The sequence below is a fragment of the Hyperoodon ampullatus genome (genome assembly GCF_949752795.1).
Source record: "Hyperoodon ampullatus genome assembly, chromosome: 9".
In the NCBI taxonomy this organism is placed as follows: Eukaryota; Metazoa; Chordata; class Mammalia; order Artiodactyla; family Ziphiidae; genus Hyperoodon; species Hyperoodon ampullatus.
Window position 1 is genome coordinate 81,057,539 of NC_136922.1, and position 25,054 is coordinate 81,082,592.

The 25,054-nt window shown below is 36.8% G+C and overlaps 1 protein-coding gene across 20 annotated transcripts in view; it reads right to left on the reverse strand.

The window, feature by feature from the left end:
* The window catches only part of CADPS2 (calcium dependent secretion activator 2), a gene marked incomplete at its 3' end in the record, with an annotated part of 487,123 nt that overhangs the window by 362,697 nt on the left and 99,372 nt on the right, over positions 1-25,054 (reverse strand). For all 20 annotated transcript variants that reach the window (XM_079711385.1, XM_079711377.1, XM_079711381.1 and 17 more), the window contains exon 2: positions 6,328-6,441. In XM_079711385.1, coding sequence (XP_079567511.1) covers positions 6,328-6,441 — 114 coding nt within the window. The remainder of the gene's footprint in view (positions 1-6,327; positions 6,442-25,054) is intronic.

A 25,054-nucleotide genomic window follows, 5' to 3' on the forward strand; every position in this document is an offset into this window, starting at 1 on the left:
AAATGGAATAAAATTTAGATACAGGCAGACAATGGTCTATTACACAGCTATTTAAAACCACACTCTTGAAAAACAGTTAATATTAAAGAATGCTCATGACATATGTAAAAAAATTGAAATAATTCCAGTTCATATACACAAAAGAGAAACACCAAACTGTTACAGTTGTCTATAGGCGTTGGAATTATAGGGGATATTTAACTTCCTCTTTAATAATTAATATTTTATTTTTAGAGCAGTTTTCAGATTACAGAAGCTTTTCCTCTTTAATATTTTAAAAATTCTCTAACAGTCATACTATACTTCTATTAAAGTGTTCTTAAAGTACTATCAAAGTAGAAAACTTCTGAATCCCAGAATAATGAACTTTAAATAAAAGTATGCAATAAAAGGGCCAAAATTGGAGCTCAATATTTTGAGATGAAAATGAGTAATTTTTCCTTTCATATGAAATCTGTAAATTCACACTGAAGGCAGTTTTTCTTTATTGAAGGAATTCCCATTTGTATCATTATACAAGTAGAAAATCTGAAAAGCAAGTGGTTTTGGTGGTGATGGTGGGGCAAGATTTATTTCAGTCCTTCTTTGATAATTCTTAAAGATTAAAAACTTCTAATTCTCATCTCATCCATTCTCAGGAACCAGAAGAGAACATAAACAAATGGAGGTAATAAGAAAAATACACATCCTTTCCGAAAAGTTGTGAACAAAGCCAACCCACCAAAAAGGGGAAGAAAGACTCCAACATCCATTTTTTTGCACAGTAACAGAACCTGAATGTTTGTTACGCTGAAAGCAGCTAGTAAGCAATTATATACCGTCTTTTGGAAATCTCCAAAGAAAGGCCATTTTCTTTTCCACATATCTGTTATAAATCACACTGTCATTGGTTGTATTTGGATGAAGTCCACCTGAATTTTGTGAACAGAAGCCAATATCGGATGGGAAGGACAACTCGGAAAGTAACATACTACAATAAACCTATGTTTATCCATCCACAGAATCAGCTGAAGTCTCCTGAACTGAAAAACAGAACAAGCAAAAAAGATATGGCTAGAAAGAAATAGCAGATACTTGTAGGACTACCGTTCCTCCAGACAGTGAGTTACTTTGGGGGGCAGGGGGAGCATGAAGGAGAAGAAGAAAACTTCAATGAAAGAAAAACAAAGATGAAGGTACTGCAGAATCTAACAGCAATTAGCAACCATAAAATTATCAAGATTGTAACTGCTAACTTTTATTAAGTATCAATAGCTGTGTATGCTATCTACTGTTTCTTTCTTCTTTTCCTGTTCTGGTTCTTCTGTATCATCAAGTCTGCCTAGTTAGGTGATTTAGCACTTGGGTCCATTCTTTTTCCCCTAATTATGCTAACTTTATGAGGAAAAAGACTGATGTAATTTCAAAAACAGATTTCTTTTTTATTATTATTATTTTATAGCCTAGTATTTAAACCAAAGTTATCTTGTAAAAATGGATGAGATAGAAGTGCATTGTCATATAAAAATTATCTTCACAGTATATGCTTTTATAATATATAACATATTGAATAATATTCACAGTAAATATCTAATACTGACATAGATATAGATATACAAAGACATATGAACACACACCCAAGAAGGCACCACATTTTAAAAACCCAGAAAGATTCAATCCTGTCATGATCTAGTTGAAAGAAATTATTTACTTTTTAAAATAATGAACGTACTTTGAAGAAATGCTTTTGGTCAAGTACTGTGGAGAAAAAGAATATATTGAGTAGCACACCAAGATCCCAGGTATTAAAGAGAGGTAAAGTAAATCAAATATCCAAAGGTACAACCAGTTTAAGAAGAGACAAATAGGGACTTCCCTGGTGGTCCAGTGGTTAAGATTCCAAGCTTTCAATGCAGGGGGGTGCGGGTTCGATCTCTGGTCGGGGAACTAAGATCCCACATGGCCAAAAAATAATAATAATAATAAAGTTTAGCTTAAAAAAAAGACAGATAATTCTTAATTATCTATATAAAACAGACATACAACCAAGATGGAAAAGACTATTCATAAAATCACTGAAGGAGTACCATTTATGAAGCTAAAAAAATTAATAGCAAACAGACTTTGGAGAACTTGTAAGCCCTAAGTGTAAAGATCTATTTTCAATTTAATTGGTGATACACATTTACTAGGGTTTTTCACATATATGGATATATTCACACACACATACATATATCACCATGGTTAGAAATGTCCATCACAGCTAAAGGCTACCAAAAATCTAATATATTAGAAAATCACTACTGATGGATTAATTGTTGAAAACAGCTGTATACAGGAAACAATATGTAACATCCCTGAAAAGGTAGACCTTGAAATACATAAGCCAAAAGGTCATAAAATTATAGACTACTAGGTTAGAAAGAACATAAAGCCCAACCATGCTTCTGAAGCATCTGCCATCTTTGAGGAAGCACAAAGCCATGAAATTGAGATCATAATCGAAAGAAATTCCATGGCACTATTGAAGTGATACTTTAATTTAAAAATTATGGAGAAGAAAACCAAAATATACAATTTTACACAGAACAATAAGTGCTCCAATACTCATCCACTTAGTCAACAAGCTTTTGTTGAAAGCATTTGTGTGCCACAAAATACTTGCTACCTTTGTGGAATAAGATGATAACCAGGGCAGAAATGATTCCTTCATGGAACATACACTCAAGAAGTCACTAAGATCTAGGTCGACATGTTTCTCAAAATACAGATTGAACCAAAGTCATCCATGTGCAAGTTCAAAATTCAGATGCTCCATCCCAAGGAATTATGATTCAATAGGTATTGGGTAGAACCCAAGATCTGTTTTTAATAAGCTTTACTGGAAAGAGTGAGGTTTTGGCTCTGCTATTAATTAGCTATGCAGCTTTGGGCACTAGTCACTTAACTTTGTCTCTAAGATGGGAATAATTCTGTTTAAAAGGTTTATTCTGAAGAATAAAAACATTTTCGAAGTATTTTGCACAGCACGTGGCACAGATGTATTCAAAATGGCGTCGTGAAAGTCAGAAAATCTGGGTTCACACTGAACTCAGATGCTTACCAAATATACAACAGTGGACAAGTCACTGAAACCTCTGTGAGCTTCAGTTTCTATTTATGTAATTTGTGGGTAGTAATATTTTCACTGTTTACCACAAAGATACTGGAAGAAGAAAAAATAGATATTTTTGGTAAGCTGTAAGAAGTACCACAGAGGTAATTATAGTAGAAGCTACCAGCAGGTTTCTTTAATTTTATTGAAGCATAGTTGATATACAATGTTTTGTTTAATTTCTGCTGTATAGTAAAGTGACTCAGTTATACATACATTCTTTTCGTTTTCTTTCCCATTATGGTCTATCACAGGATACTGAATATAGCTCTCTGTGCTATACAGTAGGACCTTGTTGTTTATCCATTCTATATATAATGGTTTGCATCTGCTAATCCCAAACTCCCAGTCCTTCCCTCCAACCCACCTCCCCCTTAGCAATGACAAGTCTGTTCTCTATGTCTGTCTGTTTTTGTTTCGTAGATACGTTCATTTATGTCATAGTTTAGATTCCACATATAAGTGATTATCATATGGTATTTGTCTTTCTCCTTCTGACTTACTTCACTTGAGACTACCAACATTGTTAGTCATAGTAAAGTATACAAAAATATAATCCTTAAAAAAGAAGGTAAAGACTTTTGTAGGAAAAATTGAGAAGCAATTTTTTTACCTTCTTTTTCCAACAAAATTTACTTATCCATTCAAGAGTTTGAGTACTGAATGTGTGCCACCTGGGAAATGTAAATCAGGAATATAGACTCCATAGATGTTAATATAAATTTTAACCCCTTTGAGAACTTCACAAAGACAAGTTAGCTACAGTCTCACAAGTCAACAATTGCTGGAAATACTACCCAAAGAATAGAAAACCCTGGACCACCTAGCCCAATACTTAAACATTACTACCCACCAATTAGATAAATAGAAACACTGAAGCTCACAGAGGTTCAATGACTTGTCTGTTATGTGTTTGGTAAGCATCTGAGCTCAGTGTGAAGCCACATTTCCTGACTTTCTAATAGGCCGCAGTCGTTTCCCAGCTGCCATTTTGAACACTCTTCAGTACTTACATCTCTTTCTGTAACAATCCCAGCAAGCAATCATCTAATTCCATTGGTCGGCAATCTACCAGTTGTAAGCGAATCACCTGGAAAGCTTTTAAAAATATAGATTCTGAAATTGTGATTCAGTAAGCCCAGGGCAGAGCTCTGGGGCCCCTCTGTGCAAAATGCTTCCCAAGTGATTGTGAAGTGAGCGGGAATCTGGCCGCCAGTGATGCTGCACTCTCCAGTCCACTCTGTACCTGGGCAGTGCAACCAAACTCCAATAGTATTAGGTTGAAATCTTCCCCACTTCAGTTTCCATGCTAATTCTAATTTTACCCTTGGGGCCACACACAACACAAGCCTAATCTGTCTTTAGGCCCTTCAAGTGATCTATATTATGGTATGTTTCAAACCTGTTATCACTAAACTTATACACATCTTTTTATTTATAGTTTGTACCCAGAAGAGCACACCATCCTCGTTTAGAAACCAGTGGTGATACTCCTTTATTACAGGAAAAATATTCTCATTAACACAGCTTAAGTGTGCCTTTTACTAAACTGACAACAACATATTATGCTTACTTCTTTTTAATACCCTTATGAAAAACACTTACTTTGGAATATGTTTATTTTGGAGTAATTTTAGGTTTACACAAAAGTGGCACATGTAGTACAAAGAGCCCCCATGCCCCCCTGACCTGGTTTCTTTTCCTAACGTTAACATGTACAATACCATAGTACTGAACCAAAAATGAGTTTGCTTAATTACATCTCTTTACACAAATTACTTAACCCATTTCTTTCCTCCTGAACACAAACGTTTGGCTTTTCTTTTATTACATGATGCAAGTATAGGCCCTTACATTTCATCTATTAAGATTCAGGGCAAGATTTCATCTTGCAAGACTTTGACTCAAAGACTCAAGCTTTGGATACCCTATACTTGTTAAGATATTCTGAGTCGGGCTTCCCTGGTGGCACAGTGGTTAAGAATCCGCCTGCCAATACAGGGGACACAGGTTCGAGCAGGTCCGGGAAGATCCCACATGCTGCAGAGCAACTAAGCCCATGAGCCACAACTACTGAAGCCCGCGCGCCTAGAGCCCGTGCTCCGCAACAAGTGAAGCCACTGCAATGAGAAGCCTGGGCACCACAACGAAGAGTAGCTCCCACTCGCCGCAACTAGAGAAAGCCCACACACAGCAACAAAGACCCAACGCAGCCAAAAATAAATAAATTAATTTAAAAAAATATTCTGAGTCAAGGTTCAGTTAGACAGCATCCACTATTGCTGCTAGATTCTTGCCACACACACATCTGGTGAGTAAGACTTCTATACTTTCATCTTGTTTGACAGGCCTAGGCTCGGGGTAACATACACCTCCCTCGGGTTGCATTAAGCCACTTCTGATACATACACACCATCAATTAATTACTAATCCAACCAAGTATCTGTACATCCAGTTACTTTGTTACTCTTGCAAAGATATTTCCCTGCCTCAGAAAACTTCAGACACACTGCATCTCTACATTTTTAATTTGTACTAGTCTAAATACACCTTTGTATGTTGTTCTTCAGCTGAGGGATGTAGAGTATCTTCACAGTGGAAGGAATCCACGCATCAAATGACTCTAAAAGTCCTCAGGAAAAAAGGGAACTCTCTTAACATCTACTGGCCACTCACTGAAGCAGTTAATGACACTGTGTGAAAACTGGTGCCCACAGGAAGTCCACAGAGAATTCCTGATGACTCACAAACTAAAATCAGAAGAAAGAGAAAGGTGGTATTGTAGTATTATCTCCCCGGGAAGAAAAGAATTCAATTTATCCTCATGAAATTAGTTACTGGCCTTAATTATTATAAAGTTTAGTGAACAGAATGGCACAAGATAGCCATTTACTATTGAAATCCTGATTAAAAAGGATAAATTAGACATGTGGACCCAGAGATAGCTACACTCAGCTATATCAATCACTGCCAGAAGATTTTTCTAAACAGCTTACTTCTCCCTCAAAGGATGTGAATAATTTCCAATTCTGTTTATCTCTCAAAACCAGGCTGTGGAATCAGTTTTTAAATTGCAAAATAGAATTGACAATGCTTTCAAGGAAGCACAGCCATCCTATCATACCAGTGAGCTTCTTAAAATGGGAAAGCCATTAAAAATGTCTTTTAAAAGGCATCAGACTCTTCAAACTTACCTCATAGTAACTCCGAACTGCATTGCAAAATGCTTCATCAGCTACAATCTGGGTTTCCCCATTGAGGAAGGCCTGGAACCGTTCTTTCAGTAACTGCAATTGCTGCTTGTTAAGCTGCAAGAAAAAAGAGGGAATCAGATAAAAAACTAGCCAATCCATGAAACATAATGACTTTTAAAAGTTACATTTGCTACTTGTGTCTAAGATTTGATACCTAGAATTAACTTATGGGTCATTTTAAAAATGTAAGTCACTGCCCACATACTCTGCGATACCTGATATTGCAATGGAATCCAAATTTCTGCCCCCAACAGAATTCCCGTGATTACTACACTCTAATCCCTTTGTAGAGACAGGAAAAAAAAACCACCTAAAATTCGAATGAGAAACTAACTGCCAGCTGTCCTGAATAGACAGAGCAGAAGGGACAAGTACTCTTGGAGGTGAGTGGACAACCATCAGCTTTGGACAAAAGGTGACAGGAAAGACAGAGGGACCCAGAGAAAGAATCCTCTGGAAAAGACATCTGTTGTATGCCAAAAGCTTGGATTCCCTGAATAAACACACCTCAGTGCCTGAGCTGAGATACAGGAATGATAAGGAGGCAAACAGAGAGGCGATGGGGAGCAGTGAGTGCATCTATAGGCAGGCGAGGGGAAGGCCGTGACTCAGGGAGTGGAGTGGAAGTTCACAACCAGATTTGTTCACCCTGGGTCTACCCATCACAGTTACGGAGGGTGGGTTAGACACGAACCATGACTTACTAACCATGTCCTCTAGCTATCAAGTACAAGAAGAGGCAGCTACTTCATTTGTAGGGCTCACTACAAAACAAGAAAGAGAAGCTCCCTGTTGAAAAAATTAATTTCAATACAGCAGCAAAAGAGCATTAAACCAAGCGTGGGACCCTTCTAAGCAGGAGCCCCATGTGGCGGCACAGACTCATCCCCACAAAGCCAGCACCGACTACAGAGGCATCCACCTCACTAGAGGCAGGGTGCGTTAGGTCAAGCAGAGCATATTTTTTTAATGCTTAACTGGAGCCAGAGCGTAGTCTAGCAGATAAAACAACAAATCCTGAGATACATAAGGAACAGGAAGGAGTGATCTTTCCATTTCAGTCATCCTCATCAGACTGTCAAAGAACTCAGCCCAGTTCTGGATTCTACAGAGAGATGTGAAGCATTTGGAAACATGCTGAGGATAAAATGATTAAAGGATTAGAAAGACTAAACTGGTATGATTTGGCTTCCAAAAGAAGGCCGATGTGAAGGAAGTTTAAAACTGTTCAAAAGGCTTACTAAAATGCCATTCAAATATGAGACAAGCTCTTTCAAAACACGGGTTTTATTTAGGACTCTAATAAACAAGACAGCCTGTAGAGAAACTGCTGCTGGTAGTAACAGACTGATAAAGAAGTGTCCTATCGTGCCGCAGTGTAAAAAACCCCTTGCCCCGAGCAGTGGAGAGAGAAGACCATTCCATTTCTTTAGTAAGGTTATCGTCTTCATTTTAGGGAAAGCTAAAGCAAGCTGAAAAGCAGGAATGTTACCGCTATATTACACTCTCCATTTCTGTAATATGAAGAGAATGAAAGCAGGAACCTTTTGTGTATGTGTACTAGCAAGGCAAATTAAGCCCATGCCTTTAGCTCTCTAAACGTGGTTCACAAAAGGGACCAGATGAAAGCAGGACAGCAATTGCTGAGAAGGAAATGGCTGAGAGCACTCTAGTTGCCAAGCCCTGGGAACCACCAAGAAGGGCTTCAACTTGCAAACCAACTGTCCAGGTAAAATAATGTAAATGGAAATGTACACGGGGGAATGACAATGACCTGGAGGGGACCTTAATGATCATTTGTCCCAACTCCCTCATTCGATAAATAAAATAAATGTTGTTCAAAAACTAGAACCTAGGGGTATCTTCCTTCAATTTTCTTCTTTCAGAGCCATTTTGTTCTTTAAGAACTCCTCTAAATCTTTGTAATTTCTTGTTTGCCAGTGTTTAAGTTCAGCCATTGTGGCAGTGAGTTATGTTTTGATGATTATGGTGTGGAAAATTCATGCCTATGAATCAAGAGAAGGAGATATGCACAAACCATTTTTTTGGAAACTCTAACAATGGTGGTGCAGTTCACAAGACATGCCAGAGGCACCTGGCTAAGTGTCAGGCTTCAACTTTTTTATGAATAAAAATTACTGCAGTTACATTTAAGACATAAAATGACAGCCATATCATAACAATATACAAACAGTCAATAAATGGATACTCATTAGTACAGAGAAAAGGTCTACAATTCTACATAAAAGAGATAGGAAGGAAAAAAGGCAATTTAAAATCTAGCAGTGGGAAAGCAGTCAGAAAGAATTTCTTAAAAGCTATTGGCATTATCAAAATAAACTATGCTATATATCAATAGATAGAGACCAACGTAATAGAACCAAGAAATAGATCCAAATACAACCAAAAGTGTACTATAAAATACCTTTATTGCACCTCAAATCAGTAGTAAAAGATGGTTTCTTCAATCAATGATGTTAGAATAACTGGGTAGCCATGAAGAAAAATATTAAATTGGACCATAACACATGGTTACAGCCCAAATGAATTAAAACTTCTAATGTAAAAAAGACCAAACCGTAAAGGTATTAGAAGAAATGGGAGAATTCCTTTAAACATGGGCATGAGAAAGATCTTTTTACGCATGAATCAACAACTACAGGTCATAAATTTAGCTGCCTAAACATTAAAAATAAATTTAGTATTGTAGTAATCATTTTGCAATATATGTGTATCAAATCATCACATTATACTCCTTAAACTTATACAATGTTATGTCAAATATAACCTTTTTTTAATAAATAAATAAATAAATGTAGCATGGCAAAACATACCATAAATAAAATCATCGGAAAAAAAGACTTACCAGAAAAAAAAAAAAAACTTGCAACTCATACCCTAAACAGCTAGTTTTCAAACATACAGATCCTAGAAATTGACAAGAGTCTAACCTATAAGCCAACAGAAAGACAACATGGATGCACTCAGAGAAATGACTCAAGCTATGAAAACATGCCTAAGTTACTTTACATTTTTCTTTTCTGAATGAAGTCTACCTGAGAGCAGAAGGCTCCTGGGAAGATGGTGGAGCAGGAAGCACCAGAAATCTGTCTCCCGGGGGCCTCCCTGGTGGCACAGTGGTTGAGAGTCTGCCTGCCAATTCAGGGGACACGGGTTCGCGCCCTGGTCTGGGAGGATCCCACATGCCGCGGAACTAGGCCCTTGAGCAACAGCTACTGAGCCTGCGCGTCTGGAGCCTGTGCTCCGCAACAAGAGCGGCCGCGACACTGAGTGGCCCGCGCACCGCGATGAGTGGCCCCCGCTCGCCTCTACTAGGGAAAGCCCTCGCACAGAAACGAAGACCCAACACAGCCAAAAATAAATAAATAAATAAATTTTAAAAAAAAAGAAATCTGTCTCCCACCCTAGACAACAGCTGCATCGGCAGTATGTATCTGATGTAAATATTTTGGAACTCTGGAGTATATTTAAAGGCTTGCAACATGAAAGGGAAGGTTTGACTGGAAACTGCAGTTAACTCTAATCAATTTCAGCTCTGCACAGTAGCACTTCACACCCCTCAAGCCCCACATTAGCAAAAGACAAAACAAAACAAAAAAATGCCGACCACCTAACTTTTCATAAATAAAGGAGTAAATAATACTACATCCAAACAGTGGTAATACTATTAGCTTTATAAAAAAGTATGACAAAGTTCTCTTATGTACTGATGTGAAAATATCCTCAAAATATCTTGGGGAAGGAAACAGTATTTAAAATAAGCCACCACTTCCACAGAAAAGGGACAAAAATCAGAACATGTATTTGCTTCCATATACAGACAAACTATGGAAGAAGGATGGCCTTGGACACTGGACAGATGGAAAATAAGGATGAAAAAGATCTTTCAACCTATATCACTTTATTCATTTTAAGTTTTAAATCACAGGACCCTTCTTACATACTCAAATTTTAATCTACATTTAAATTAAGCTTTAATAGCCACTTTACACATTTTTAAACTCAGAACAATTATGACTCATTGCAGATAGTTTAAATCTGATCATCCTGCAGAAAGATTGAACAAACCAATTGACTTTTTTTTATTTCTCCTTTCAGGTATAAGATTTGAACTTGACTGTATATCCACCCCCCACCCCCCACCCCTTTTTTTTTTTTTTTTTAATATTTCAAGGTTGAGGATTTCAAAGAAACAGAGTCAGAAAAGAACCATAATAATCATGCTACTCAACATTCTAATCAATGCATTAATCTTTACAAAATCCATGCCAAGTGGTCTCTCGGTCTCCATTTGAGCCTACTGAAACTAAAATACACACAGACATACACACCCTACCTTTACACCTTGCAGTGAAGCCTACTTTAATTTTAGACAACTATGAAGGATTGAAACCTGCTTCCTATGCCTTCCATAAATCCTAGTTCTATACTACCTAAGACCAAACAAACTAAACGTTACTTTGCTTCTTCAACATAGCAATTCAGGAAGTTGGAGACAAGTACTAGATTACTTGAGTCTCCTCTTTTCTAGAATAAACTTTACCAGTTCCCCCGGCATCCTAAGAGTACTCTCCAGTTTGCCCATAAATAAAGCATTACCTAGTTAAATAAAACTTATTTACATAAAACTAAATATAAGAAAGTACTTTGAAAGCTATAACATCATGAAACTCATTACAACAGCCATGTCCCTTCCAAAATATACTCAACAGACTGATGATGATTCTCCTAGGATCGTGTGGCCAACACAGAGACAAGTGGGAGGGCCACTTCTCACATTCTAAGTACTCTATGTCTATTAATTCAAACTAAAAACAAATTAACTCTTCTTGGCAGTCACATCAACTGACTCACATCATGCTTATGATCAACAAAAATTCTAAAACATTCTTACATGTGCTTCATTGAGCCATGTTTCCATCCTGGCTAGATTTATTTGGTCCATTGTTCCAGTTGATTCCATTTTTTCCTTAGAATTCTGATTCCTTCACCCTATGACCAAAGAACCCTCCTAGTTTTGTTATACCACTAACATAATAATGTGCTACCCATATTCTTCATCCAGATTATTATAAAAATATTCATCAATTCAGGATTAAGCAAGAGGGAAACCTGTCATATGCATACCTCCTGTCTGACACAACCAATTAACATTTTGGAGGGCAGTTGGTTTTATTAGTCAGCCTATATTTTAGTTTTGCCCATATACTGTCTTCACCCTAGTATATTTACTAATGAATGAATAAAATATTTTTCAAAAGTAAAAAAACTGACCACCAGAAATTATCTAATGGGAATTTTAAGAAGAGCTTTTTATATGAAACCAAACTGCAAAAACTTAACTAGAACATAAATATCCTTGCAAACATCTAAATACAACCAAGAGATTTACCTTATAAAAAGAACACTTCAATTACTGACAGTAAAAGCTAAGTTTCATAAATCTTGGCTGGCAGTGATAGTTTATCCATAATAACAGTGGCCTCAGAAAAAATACTTAATTTCTTGAGTTCAGAGATGTCTTATGCAACCTAGAGTGTTTTTTGTTTTGGGGAGGGTTTTTTTTGTCCCTGTTCAAATTATATCCTAGCCTTTCCATTCTAAGTCATGATCAGCTGAAGCCTTATGCCTGGATCTTGACTGCAGCAGGAGACCACCCATTATGCTACTCAGGAACATGGCAACCACTGCCGTGCAGAGCCTGCCTGGCCCTGCAGCCCCGTCATGAGTCTGAACACTCATGGTGGGGCTGCATGACCTCCTGGTAAGTGAAGGAGGCCAAGGTCAGACTCTATAGTACAGTGGCAGGTGACCAGTGGGTAGGTACCTCCTCCGGGAGGGTGGGTGTTGGTGTGCGCACATACCTTAAAGAAAGTAGAAAGACAAGCACTTCTCAAGGAGGTAAAAGGATTTATTCCAGGCACAGATGGTCTCTGAAATGCACAAAGGCATAGCTTTAACACCCGTTAATGAGATACAGCATAAGACATTAGCAGGAAAAAACTATAGGATAGGTATTGTTTTCTTTTTCCCTTCCTATGAACAGTCTACCAGAAAGATCTGCATAAAACCACTGCGGCAAAATCATCAGAGCCTTTCTGAAACAGACCTCCCCAAACTGCACGTCGGAACAGAACAACAAAGAGCCTCTGGCCCATTTCACACCTTAAAATACCCTGTGGGAGTCACTGCTATTAACAATTTCCTATCCAAATAATTTCTCACTCTCTTCTACAGCTGCAGATACTTGGGACAGTGAATATGCCCATCTAAGACGACAAATACCAGCGTCATTTGACAGTGGACATGGTCAAGTGACTAAGTTAAAGCCAGTAAGATGTAGGCAAAAGTATATGTGACTTGCAGGAAACCATAAACAGTAGCTGAAGCAAGCACTTTTTGCCTTTCTCTTTCCTCTTTTCCCACTGGCTGGAACGTGATGTGCTAGCTGGGAATATAAGCTTGCCCATGAAGATGGTGAAGCAACAAAATAAGAGCCTGAAATGCTCCCAAATGTGAAGCAGCCATTACAACCCTGGACTGCCACCTCCCAACGTGCTTTATGTGAGAGAGATAAACATCTATAGGTACAGATCACTCTTGGTGGGGGGCGGGGGGGCGGCGGGCTTGGGTTCACTGGTCATATGTGACTGTACCAAATCCTAACTGATAGAAATCCCAATGAGATACCCTATCAGGGAGAAAATGCCACAGCACTACCATCCCTGGCTAGTAGGTTTATCTCAATTTACTCTAAAACAAAATCTTCTTTCCATATGTTATCTTATATGAAAAACTCCTTATCCAGTGAACTTGCCCCAATGAACAGTGAACACCAGATTCTAAGTGCCTGAGGTAGACTAAAAATAAAGTTAGTTTGACAGACTGAGTTCTACTGTCCCACAGTATTGAAAAGGGGAAATTTTAGAAAGCCCCAGATTTGCAAATACTGCTTTAACATATTTTATAATAAAAGGTATACTAAATGATGAGTACAGAGCAGAAAAATCCCATTGCACTGTGGACAAATGGGTCCCAGGCTAGGCTTGCCCAGCTGCTAGGCAAATGGCAATAAGTACATACATATCAATAATCATTTTAAATGTAAATGGATTAAATACTCCAGTCAAAAGAGAGTGGCTGAATCAATACAAAAGCAAGACACATATGCTGCTAACAAGAGACCCACTTCAGTTCTAAGGACACATGCAGAATGACGGTGAGGGGGTGGAAAAAGGGATTCCATACAAATGGGAATCAAAAGAAAGCCAGGGTAGCAATACTTATATCAAACAAAATAGACTTTAAAACAAAGACTGTTACAAGAGACAAAGAAGGACATTAAATAATGATTAAGGGATCAATCCAAGAAGAAAATATAATAATTATAAATATATATGTACCGAACATAGGACCACCTAAATATATAAAGAAAATATTAACAGACAAAAGGGAGAAATCCACAGTAACCCAATAATACTAGGGGACTTTAACACCCCACTGACATCAATGGACTGATCATCCAGACAGAAAGTCATTACGGCAACACTGGCCTTACACTAACAATGAAAGATCAGAAAGAGAAATTAAAGAAACAATCCCATTTACCATCACATAAAAAAGAATAAACTACCTAGAAATAAACCTACCTAAGGAGGCAAAAGACCTGTACTCAAAAAATTATAAGATGCTGATGAAAGAAATCAAAGATGACACAATCAGATGGAAAGATATACGATATTGTTTTGGAAGAATCAATATTGTGAAAATGACTGTGCTACTCAAAGCAATCTACAGATTCAATGCACTCCCTATCAAATTACCAATGGCATTTTTCACAGAACTAGAACAAAAAATCTTAAAATTTGTATGGAGACACAAAAGACCCCGAATAGCCAAAGCAATCTTGAGAAAGAAAAACAGAGCTGGAGGACCCTGACTTCAGATTATACTACAAATCGACAGTCATCAAAACAGTAAGGTACTGGAACAAAAATAGAAATATAGGTTAATGGAACAGGACAGAAAGCCCAGAAATAAACTCACGCACCTATGGTCAATTAATCTACAACAAAGGAGGCAAGTCTATACAATGGAGAAAAGACAGTCTCTTCAATAAATGGTGCTGGAAAAACTGGACAGCCACATGTAAAAAAAAAAAAAAAAAAAATTAGAACATTCTTTAACACCATACGCAAAAATAAACTCAAAATGGATTAAAGACCTAAATGTAAAACCGGATGGATACTATAAAAGTCCTGGAAGAAAACACAGGCAAAACACTGACATAAATCGCAGCAATATCTTTTTGGATCAGTCTCCTAGAGTAATGGAAATAAGAGCAAAGATTTTTAAAAATGGGACCTAATTAAACTCAAAAGGTTTTCCACAGCAAAGGAAACCATGAACAAAAAGACAACCCTCAGAATGGGAGAAAATATTTGCAAACGATGCAACCCACAAGGGATTAATCTCCAAAACTTATAAACAGCTCATGCTGCTCAATATCAAAAAACAAAAAACAAAAAACACACACAACCCAGTCAAAAGACAGACAGAAGACCTAAATAGACGTTTCTCCAAAGAAGACATACAGATGGCCAAGAGACAAATGAAAAGGTGCTCAACATCACTAACTATTATAGAAATGCAAATCAAAACTACAATGAGATATCACCTCACACCAGTCAGAATAGCCAACATCAAAAATGTTATAAATAATAAATGCTGGAGAGGGTGTGGAGAAAAGGGAACACTCCTACTCTGTTGGTGGGAATGTAAATTGGTACAGCCACTATAGAGAACAGTATGGAGGTTCCTTAAAAAACTAAAATTAGCGCTACCATATGATCCAGCAAACCCACTCCTGGGCATATATATGGAAAAAAACATGGCTCAAAAGGATGCATGCACCCCAGTGTTCACTGCAGCGCTGTTTATAACAGCTAAGACATGGAAGCAACCAAAATGTCCATTGACAGAGGAATGGATAAAGAAGATGTGGTGCATACATACAATGGAATACTACTCAGCCATAAAAAATGAAATTTTGCCATTTGTAACAACATGGGCGGGCCTAGAGAGTATTATGCTTAGTGAAATAAGTCAGACAAATACTGTATGTTATTACTTATATATGGAATCTAAAAAACAGAACTAATGAATATAACAAAAAAGAAACAGACTTACAGATATAGAGAAAAAACTAGTGGTTACCAGTGGGAGAGGGAAGTGGAGAGGGGCAGGATGGGTAGGGGACTAAGAGGTACAAACTACTATTAGTAAAATAAGCTACAAGGATATATTGTACAGCACAAGGAATATAGCCAATTTCTGGAGTATAAAGTCTAAAAATTTAGAATCACTGCATTGCACACCTGAATATATTATAAATTAGGTATACCTCAATAAAAATGTAGTATTTTCATTTTAGATTAAAAAACAGGTATTTTAAAATAAAGCCTGCTCCTGGGGCTAGGTAAGCTGAAAGGCTGTTTTGTGGTACACTGCCGCATCTAAGCAGTATGCCATATCCTCCTTCCACACTAATGGACTTCCAAGGTAGGGCTGCCAAATTAAATACTGGATGTCCCATTAAACTTCAATTTCAGATAAATAGGTAATGATAAAATATTTACATTAAAAATTTGAGATTTTTACTGTAGGTGTATCTCATGAAATATTTGGGACATACTTGTAGTAAAAATTATCTGTTATTTACCTAAAATTAAAATGTAACTGGTCATCCTGTATTTCATTTGTATTATAGCTTTCGACCTTCACTAAGTCTTTGATAACATCATTCTTTCATTCATCGCACTGTCTGTTTCTGCCTAGTTTATCTTTGCCTCTTCAGACTTGATACTGTCTCATAGTCCCAGTCACGTCCAACTCCTTAATCTTTTCACTGCTGCCTGAAAAGGAAGCTCAAAGGAAATTTCCACAGCAGAGCTCAACCTGCTGTGTAAGACTAAATCCTGGCAAACAGATGAGATGCCACGAAGAGGAAAGTCTGATCATTTTTCTATAATAAAAACCAACAAGTTTCCCAAATCTGGCTAATCACAAACTTTGAAAAGCTTTTTCAAAAATGTACATACCGAATACCTTACCTATACCTACTACTTCTGAATTCTGAATAGAGTGGCCCAGAAAGCTATTCAATTTTTAAGTTCCTGGGGGTCTGATGTTCAGCTAGGTTAGGGAATTTGCTGGATCTGGTATCCGTTAGTTAAAAGAAATCTACCCAACTAAATCAAAGGGTAGGGAGGTATCAATGAATTGATTTAGATTTTCACACCATAATACTTGGCTGTAACTCCAGAATTTTAATTTTTGACCAACCTAATGTGGAATGACAGATACACATGATACACAGGATAGGACTAAACCAATTATTAAATTAGGCTTTTACTTGTGACAAAGAAATAAGAGCAGATTCATCTTCTGCTTAGTATAATTATAAATCATATTTTAAGACGTTAAGTACTTCTTACATGTTACATCTTGTCTGCTAGGAAAACCTAGAAATGCTTACATCTGAAGCAAATTTCTAATTAGGAACAACCTAACCTTAACTTGTCTGGATCTTACAAAAAGTGGTGAGTTTATACTAAACCCACAAGCTTTTTTTTTAATGTTAACTTTTATTATTATTATTATTATTTTTAAATACCCTAATATCCTGGCCATACCCTAAGAAGTTAAAGCAATTCAAATAAACATGGAAAGCCTCTGGCTACACAAACAGAATAAACCTCCAAATACAACAAAGGTGGAGAAGGACCACTGCACAGTGCCACTCATTGATGATCAGATGTCCCACGTATAGCACTGGTCTAGAGAGGAAACCTACACTATACTAAATATGCATAAACAAAGGCTTGTAAAACAGTGAAATGCTGTGTAATTCTGGCCATGGCATATGCATTTTGGTCCTAAAACCCTGTCTACTGGTGCAAGGGGTGCCTTTGGTTCCACTCCATCTGCTGCCCACCTAGTGGGAAACACTGAGCCAAACCAGCTTGAAAGGAGAGTCGCTACTTAATTCATTAATATTTAGAAACACTATCAGCTCCATTTTGTAGGAGAAAACCTAAATTCACAAAACAGATGTCCAAAAAGACTCAAAAGGGATCCAAGATGCCAAAAACTGAAAGATATTCTAGGATGTGAATATACAGAACAGAAAACAAATATTTTGTGCTACAGCAGATCTGAAAATTTTTCTTACTAAAGACATTATTCTAGTGTTAGTTTCTTTTCAGTTAATTTCTCTCACAAAAATTCTGTTAACAAACCTCACTTATCCTACATCTATTTACATTGCTAAGTTACAGAACAACCCCCAATTTTTTTTTGTAGCAAAGAACAGCATATTCTATACTTTCTGGACAAGCTTTCCGAAGTCCTGAGTATTGCAAATTCCTGAAACGTACCTGGATATCATGGAGAAATTTGGCTACAAGGGGAGGTGAATTATAACATCAATATAGGGATCAATATAGAGTAATATGTTAACAATCACGAATATAATTTAGCACCCAAATCGTTAGTATATCACAAGGAATTACATGAGGTAAAGTGAAAACAATGGGTAAATTTTACACATTCAAAAGCTTCCACGTGACAGTTTTGTGATTTATTTTCCAAATGTTAGTCACACACCCTACCTTTGTCATTATAGAATGCCAGACATTTTGATAGGCAAACTCTTTGGGGTATTGTACTCTTCCCAGGACCCCTTCCCTGTTAAGATTCCTGCGATAGGTTAGTATGCAAACCCAGCAGTCCTTTACAACACAAAAGCAGCTTAATGTTAGTTGACTAAGCTGACACAACCTGCTCCTAAAAGGGTACAGCACATCAAATAGAAAATTTCCCTGCTGACTGGGAATCGAGTGAGGTAGAGGAAAAGGAAGAGGAGGAAGAAGAGAAGGGATGGCTGGCGGAAGGAAGGAAGCAAGAGGAGGAGGGAAGATGAATGGGAGTGCCTGGTATGCTGAGACTGGCACTTCCACTCTCGGAAGAGACACATCTGGAGAAAGTACCCAGTGGATAGTCCTGTAGTACAGCAAGTTCATCAGAAGTCCTCAGGTGAGAGATTACTTGTCACTAAACACAACTAGTATCTATAAGTGAGATTCTTATTAATACATCTTATAAGCATGTTTTTGAACTAAAATTTGATAGGGTATAATTAAGTCGAAGAACTTTTCCAGGAAAAAGATGCACTTTATGCTACATACTTATGAAGCATTCACTGTCTCAACTTTTATTCAGAAAGGCTATGTTGCTTTTAACATTTCTTCAAATATTCAGCAAATGAGCAATTCAACAAGTATTTATCGAGAGCCTACTACATTCCAAGTACTGTGATAGGGATGGGAAAGACAAAGAAATAAGCCTACCTTCAAATAAAAGTTTAGTGATATTTTGGGGGGAAATATCCTACTTTTCCAATACTTTGTAAAATAACCTGATACTTTGAATGGAGTGTTCAAATACAGTTATGATTGAAGAAAGCAAAATTTTTTCTTCCTATGATCTTGGTTTATAATATAGTACATGTTAGTCAACAGCAATGGCTGTCAAAAATAATATGAGTAATTTAAAGCACACTCAGTTGTGTATATACACACACGCAAATGCTTTCATGTACTTGTGGGCACATATACTCCCCTACCCACCTACTGGGGGTAATATTTTACAGGGAGGAGCTTTCCAACCAACGTCTGCAGATCGTGAACAACAACAAAAAAAATTTGTTTAATTTTTAACCACTATGCAAAAATTTAAAACCACTGAATAACATTTAAATATTATTTAAATAGCGCCCTCCATGAACTTTCTTAATGAGGTAATTGTCATTTTGGCAAATAAAACTTGATGTAGAGCAGTCCCCCCACCAAGTGAGGTGCAGGCCTACACAAATCTCATCTCTCCCTGACCTCTGGCCAAATCTGTCAGTAGGAAAGGTTTTGTCACAATTCCTTTATAATCAAAACTTTTTTTTAGCGTACACATGTGAAGTACTTAGTTCTTATTCCATTTAATTTGCTTCTGCTTTTCACAATTCTTCCTTCTAACATAGAAAGAAGTTACCATTACTACTATCACTATTATTATTTTGTTATTGTCATTACCTTCTTATATTAGTATTTGTAAGTTGAATAGGACTGTGAATTTTATCAACTATTTATTAATTTATCTACAATTGGTTAATAAAACAAAAACAAAGTGACTCCAAGGAATTTGATAACTTGGAAAAATGTTTGCCTCTAAAATAATTAATGCAAGTTAATTAAAAGGATTAAGTAAAGGGTCTTTAGAATTTTGAAATATATATTTCAATTTTATAATCTCATGACTATATCTGTATCATGTGAATTTCTAAATTTTAACTATTGAATTAGATCAAATTCATATCTCAGTATTTCCTAATGCTATTTTAAATTTTTTGAAGTCTCTATTTACACATTCTTAGGAAAACAGGTTTAATTTTTTAAATCAAGTTTCTAAATTCCTAACAGCTCAGTCTCCTTCAGAAGTTTTTATCTAAACTGATTTAATTTTTACAGATCTCTTTCCACTAAAATGAACTTTTCTTTTTAATCCAGAATGTCCTCCGATAACAGTCACAAATAAAGTTTTGCCACTAATTAGGCAATATGATGAGGATGATACAAAATCTAGATTTGTGTATTCCAACAATTTTCTGCAAACAAAATGTCTCATTGCATGTAAACATTATCAAGTTAAGCAAAAGTACCAAGCAAACCAGGCTGATACCTTCCTATAATACATCCATCTTAAATATTAAAAAACTACAAATTTAAATAGCTTGACAACTGTTTCACAAGTTAGGTTACAAGAATATCATACTGAACTCAAGAGCTCAAGGTCATGCAACTAAGAGCTAAAACCAAAATCTCTCACATACACTGCAAAGTCACTTTATCAGCTTACGTGATATTATGGACACTGTATTGCACATGGGACCCACGAAGCAAAGGATATTGGAAAGGCGTCAGTTGTCAAAACTTTTAGTAGAGACAAAGATGTCAGATGACAGAGACAACACTAATTCAAACTATTAAATCAAAAGAATTTCCATTACATATTAATGAATCCCCAGCTGTTAAAAATATTTTATTAAAAAAATTAAATCACTGGAAAGTAATGCTTGGAATAACACTACTTGTTTTGTAGGGAAATATCCAAACTACTGGGGATGAAGTAGTCTGTGTGGTAGAAGAAAACCAGGAAACCAATAAGACATTATACAAACAGGGCCTATGTTTATGTTCTGCACTGACAGGAATATGTAAAGGCTTTGACACCAAGAGTTTATTCTGAAAACATTGCAATTAACACATCGTTTTCTTCCAAAGAAGGCTTCCTGTAGAAGTTTGCCTGAATTCCACACTAAGTTATGTTAACAAAATAGTGAGTTCAGTATAATCCAAGCTGCTACTGTCCCATCTGTTTTCAGCTTTTATGTGAAGAAACAGGATCAGGGCATCATTTATTGTTTCCTACCACAGCATACTGATGGTAAAAAAAAGTTTAATAAAGAGTTTATAAGCTAAAGGTTTTTTTAAGAAAATTGTTAATGCTTTATTTCCACCTTGCAGATTTGCTGTTGGATTATTACTGGCTTCAAAAGGTGGCTAACTTAATTGACACGACAGCACCAGAATGAACAAACTGAAAATTACAAGGACTCCATAAATATATATTAACACATACTGACACAGCTAATGGATTCAAAATAAAAATTCAAAGTCAGAAAGGGAGATTAAAACAAGTCACTAAGCCCTGTTGAGCTGCTGTTATCATTTGTATCCTAACACTGTAAAACAGCACCTATGTATGCTTATAGAGTCATTCTGAAATCTTGATATGAGAAAGTTCATTCATATTACAAAAGAAATATGTACATTTGTTAACAAAAGATTAGGTTTTAAAATTCTTATACCTTTAATATGTAATTGAATTTCCAAACACATGGATATTTTCCCACGTCATAATCATATATTATCAAGTCATGAATTCTTTCCTCAAACCCCATTCAGATGTCCCAATCCCCTCTACTTTGTGTCTCACAGTGCAGTACAGACAGTATTGCCATATTCCAAACCTCCGGGGAGCATCCTTTGTATGGAATAAATGTGAACGGTACTTCCTGGAATTGTGCTGCAAAGCAGCCCTCCCCCCTCCCCCTTTCTCCTTCTCTCCATGTATTTATATATATGTATGTATTATAAATGTCCCTTTTCAGTGTGTTCCAGCACACTAGTGGGAAAGCTCTGAAACATGGCCAAGGGGCCATGTTTTGAAACACTACTGTTCAGCTTCTATTAACATAAGTTAAACAATTATTTTTCGAAGTGCTCTCTGGACTACCATCTGGCATCGCTGACCTCTATGTGGCAACACAAGAAGGGGATGGTAATGCCGCTGGTAGTGGCCCACCTGTCCAAACTCAGAATTCCAGTTCCTGGTCTAGATGCTTTGTAGTAATTTCTGTTACAATTCTAGACATTCTTGACATACCTGTCACCAAATATTGGCTGAAATTTGAAAGTACTGAACAATCCTCTTATAGTAACACTCTTCTTTGGATTCAATCTCTAGTTGAATTTTTAAAAACAAGTAGCAACTATTAAATACTTGCAGATTAGAAGAAAAAGAAATTATAATTAACTGAAGTAAAAAAAAACTCACAGTAGCCATTACCCACATGATACTGTTTACACAGAAGAGAAATACACTTTAAAAGTTAAGAACAGGCTTATGGAGAGATTGGTTCAAGATGGCGGAGTAGAAGGACGTGCGCTCACTCCCTCTTTTTTTTTTTTTTTTTTTCTTAGAAAGTGTGTTGCTCAATTCCCATATATTTGAGGAATTTCTAGATATCTTATTATTATTATTATTTTTAATTTATTTTTTATTAGTTTCTGCTTTATAACAAAGTGAATCAGTCATACATACACATCTGTTCCCACATCCCTTCCCTATTGCGTCTCCCTCCCTCCCACCCTCCCTATCCCACCCCTCCAGGCGGTCACAAAGCACCGAGCTGATCTCCCTGTGCTCTGCGGCTGCTTCCCACTATCTATCCACCTTACGTTTGGTAGTGTATATATGTCCATGCCTCTCTCTCACTTTGTCACAGCTTACCCTTCACCCTCCCCATATCCTCAAGTCCGTTCTCAAGTAGGTCTGTGTCTTTATTCCCGTTTTACCCCTAGGTTCTTTATGACATTTTTTTTTTTTAATTCCATATATATGTGTTAGCATACAGTATTTGTCTTTCTCTTTCTGACTTACTTCACTCTGTATGACAGACTCTAGGTCTATCCACCTCATTACAAATAGCTCAGTTTCGTTCCTTTTTATGGCTGAGTAATATTCCATTGTATATATGTGCCACATCTTCTTTATCCATTCATCCGATGATGGACACTTAGGTTGTTTCCAGCTCCGGGCTATTGTGAATAGAGCTGCAATGAACATTTTGGTACATGTCTCTTTTTGAATTATGGTCTTCTCAGGGTATATGCCTAGTAGTGGTATTGCTGGGTCATATGGTAGTTCTATTTTTAGTTTTTTAAGGAACCTCCATACTGTTCTCCATAGTGGCTGTACCAATTCACATTCCCACCAGCAGTGCAAGAGTGTTCCCTTTTCTCCACACCCTCTCCAGCATTTATTGTTTCTAGATTTCTTGATGATGGCCATTCTGACTGGTGTGAGGTGATATCTCATTGTAGTTTTGATTTGCATTTCTCTAATGATTAATGATGTTGAGCATTCTTTCATGTGTTTGTTGGCAGTCTGTATATCTTCTTTGGAGAAATGCCTATTTAAGTCTTCTGCCCATTTCTGGATTGGGTTGTTTGCTTTTTTGCTATTGAGCTGCATGAGCTGTTTATAAATTTTGGAGATTAATCCTTTGTCAGTTGCTTCATTTGCAAATATTTTCTCCCATTCTGAGGGTTGTCTTTTGGTCTTGTTTATGGTTTCCTTTGCTGTGCAAAAGCTTTGAAGTTTCATTAGGTCCCATTTGTTTATCTTTGTTTTTAGTTCCATTTCTCTAGGAGGTGGGTCCAAAAGGATCTTGCTGTGATTTATGTCATAGAGTGTTCTACCTATGTTTTCCTCTAAGAGTTTGATAGTTTCTGGCCTTACATTTAGGTCTTTAATCCATTTTGAGCTTATTTTTGTGTATGGTGTTAGGGAATGATCTAATCTCATACTTTTACATGTCCCTGTCCAGTTTTCCCAGCACCACTTATTGAAGAGGCTGTCCTTTCTCCACTGTACATTCCTGCCTCCTTTATCAAAGGTAAGTTGGCCATATGTGCGTGGGTTTATCTCTGGGCTTTCTATCCTGATCCACTGATCTATCTTTCTGTTTTTATGCCAGTACCACACTGTCTTAATTACTGTAGCTTTGTAGTATAGTCTGAAGTCAGGGAGCCTGATTCCTCCAGCTCCATTTTTCGTTCTTAAGATTGCTTTGGCTATTCGGGGTCTTTTGTTTTTCCAAACAAATTTTGAAATTTTTTGTTCTAGTTCTGTGAAAAATGCCAGTGGTAGTTTGATAGGGATTGCATTGAATCTGTAGATTGCTTTGGGTAGTAGAGTCATTTTCACAATATTGATTCTTCCAATCCAGGAGCATGGTATATCTCTCCATCTATTTGTATCCTCTTTAATTTCTTTCATCAGTGTCTTATAATTTTCTGCATAAAGGTCTTTTGTCTCCTTAGGTAGGTTTATTCCTAGATATTTTATTCTTTTTGTTGCAATGGTAAATGGGAGTGTTTTCTTGATTTCATTTTCAGATTTTTCATCATTAGTGTACAGGAATGCCAGAGATTTCTGTGCATTAATTTTGTATCCTGCTACTTTACCAAATTCATTGATTAGCTCTAGTAGTTTTCTGGTAGCATCTTTAGGATTCTCTATGTATAGTATCATGTCATCTGCAAACAGTGACAGCTTTACTTCTTCTTTTCCAATTTGGATTCCTTTTATTTCCTTTTCTTCTCTGATTGCTGTGGCTAAAACTTCCAAAACTAGGTTGAATAAGAGTGGTGAGAGTGGGCAGCCTTGTCTTGTTCCTGATCTTAGTGGAAATGGTTTCAGTTTTTCACCATTGAGGACAATGTTGGCTGTGGGTTTGTCATATATGGCCTTTATTATGTTGAGGAAAGTTCCCTCTATGCCTACTTTCTGCAGGGTTTTTATCATAAATGGGTGTTGAATTTTGTCGAAAGCTTTCTCTGCATCTATTGAGATGATCATATGGTTTTTCTCCTTCAACTTGTTAATATGGTGTATCACATTGATTGATTTGCGTATATTGAAGAATCCTTGCATTCCTGGAATAAACCCCACTTGATCATGGTGTATGATCCTTTTAATGTGCTGTTGGATTCTGTTTGCTAGTATTTTGTTGAGGATTTTTGCATCTATGTTCATCAGTGATATTGGCCTGTAGTTTTCTTTCTTTGTGACATCCTTGCCTGGTTTTGGTATCAAGGTGATGGTGGCCTCATAGAATGAGTTTGGGAGTGTTCTGTCCTCTGATATTGTTTGGAAGAGTTTGAGAAGGATGGGTGTTAGCTCTTCT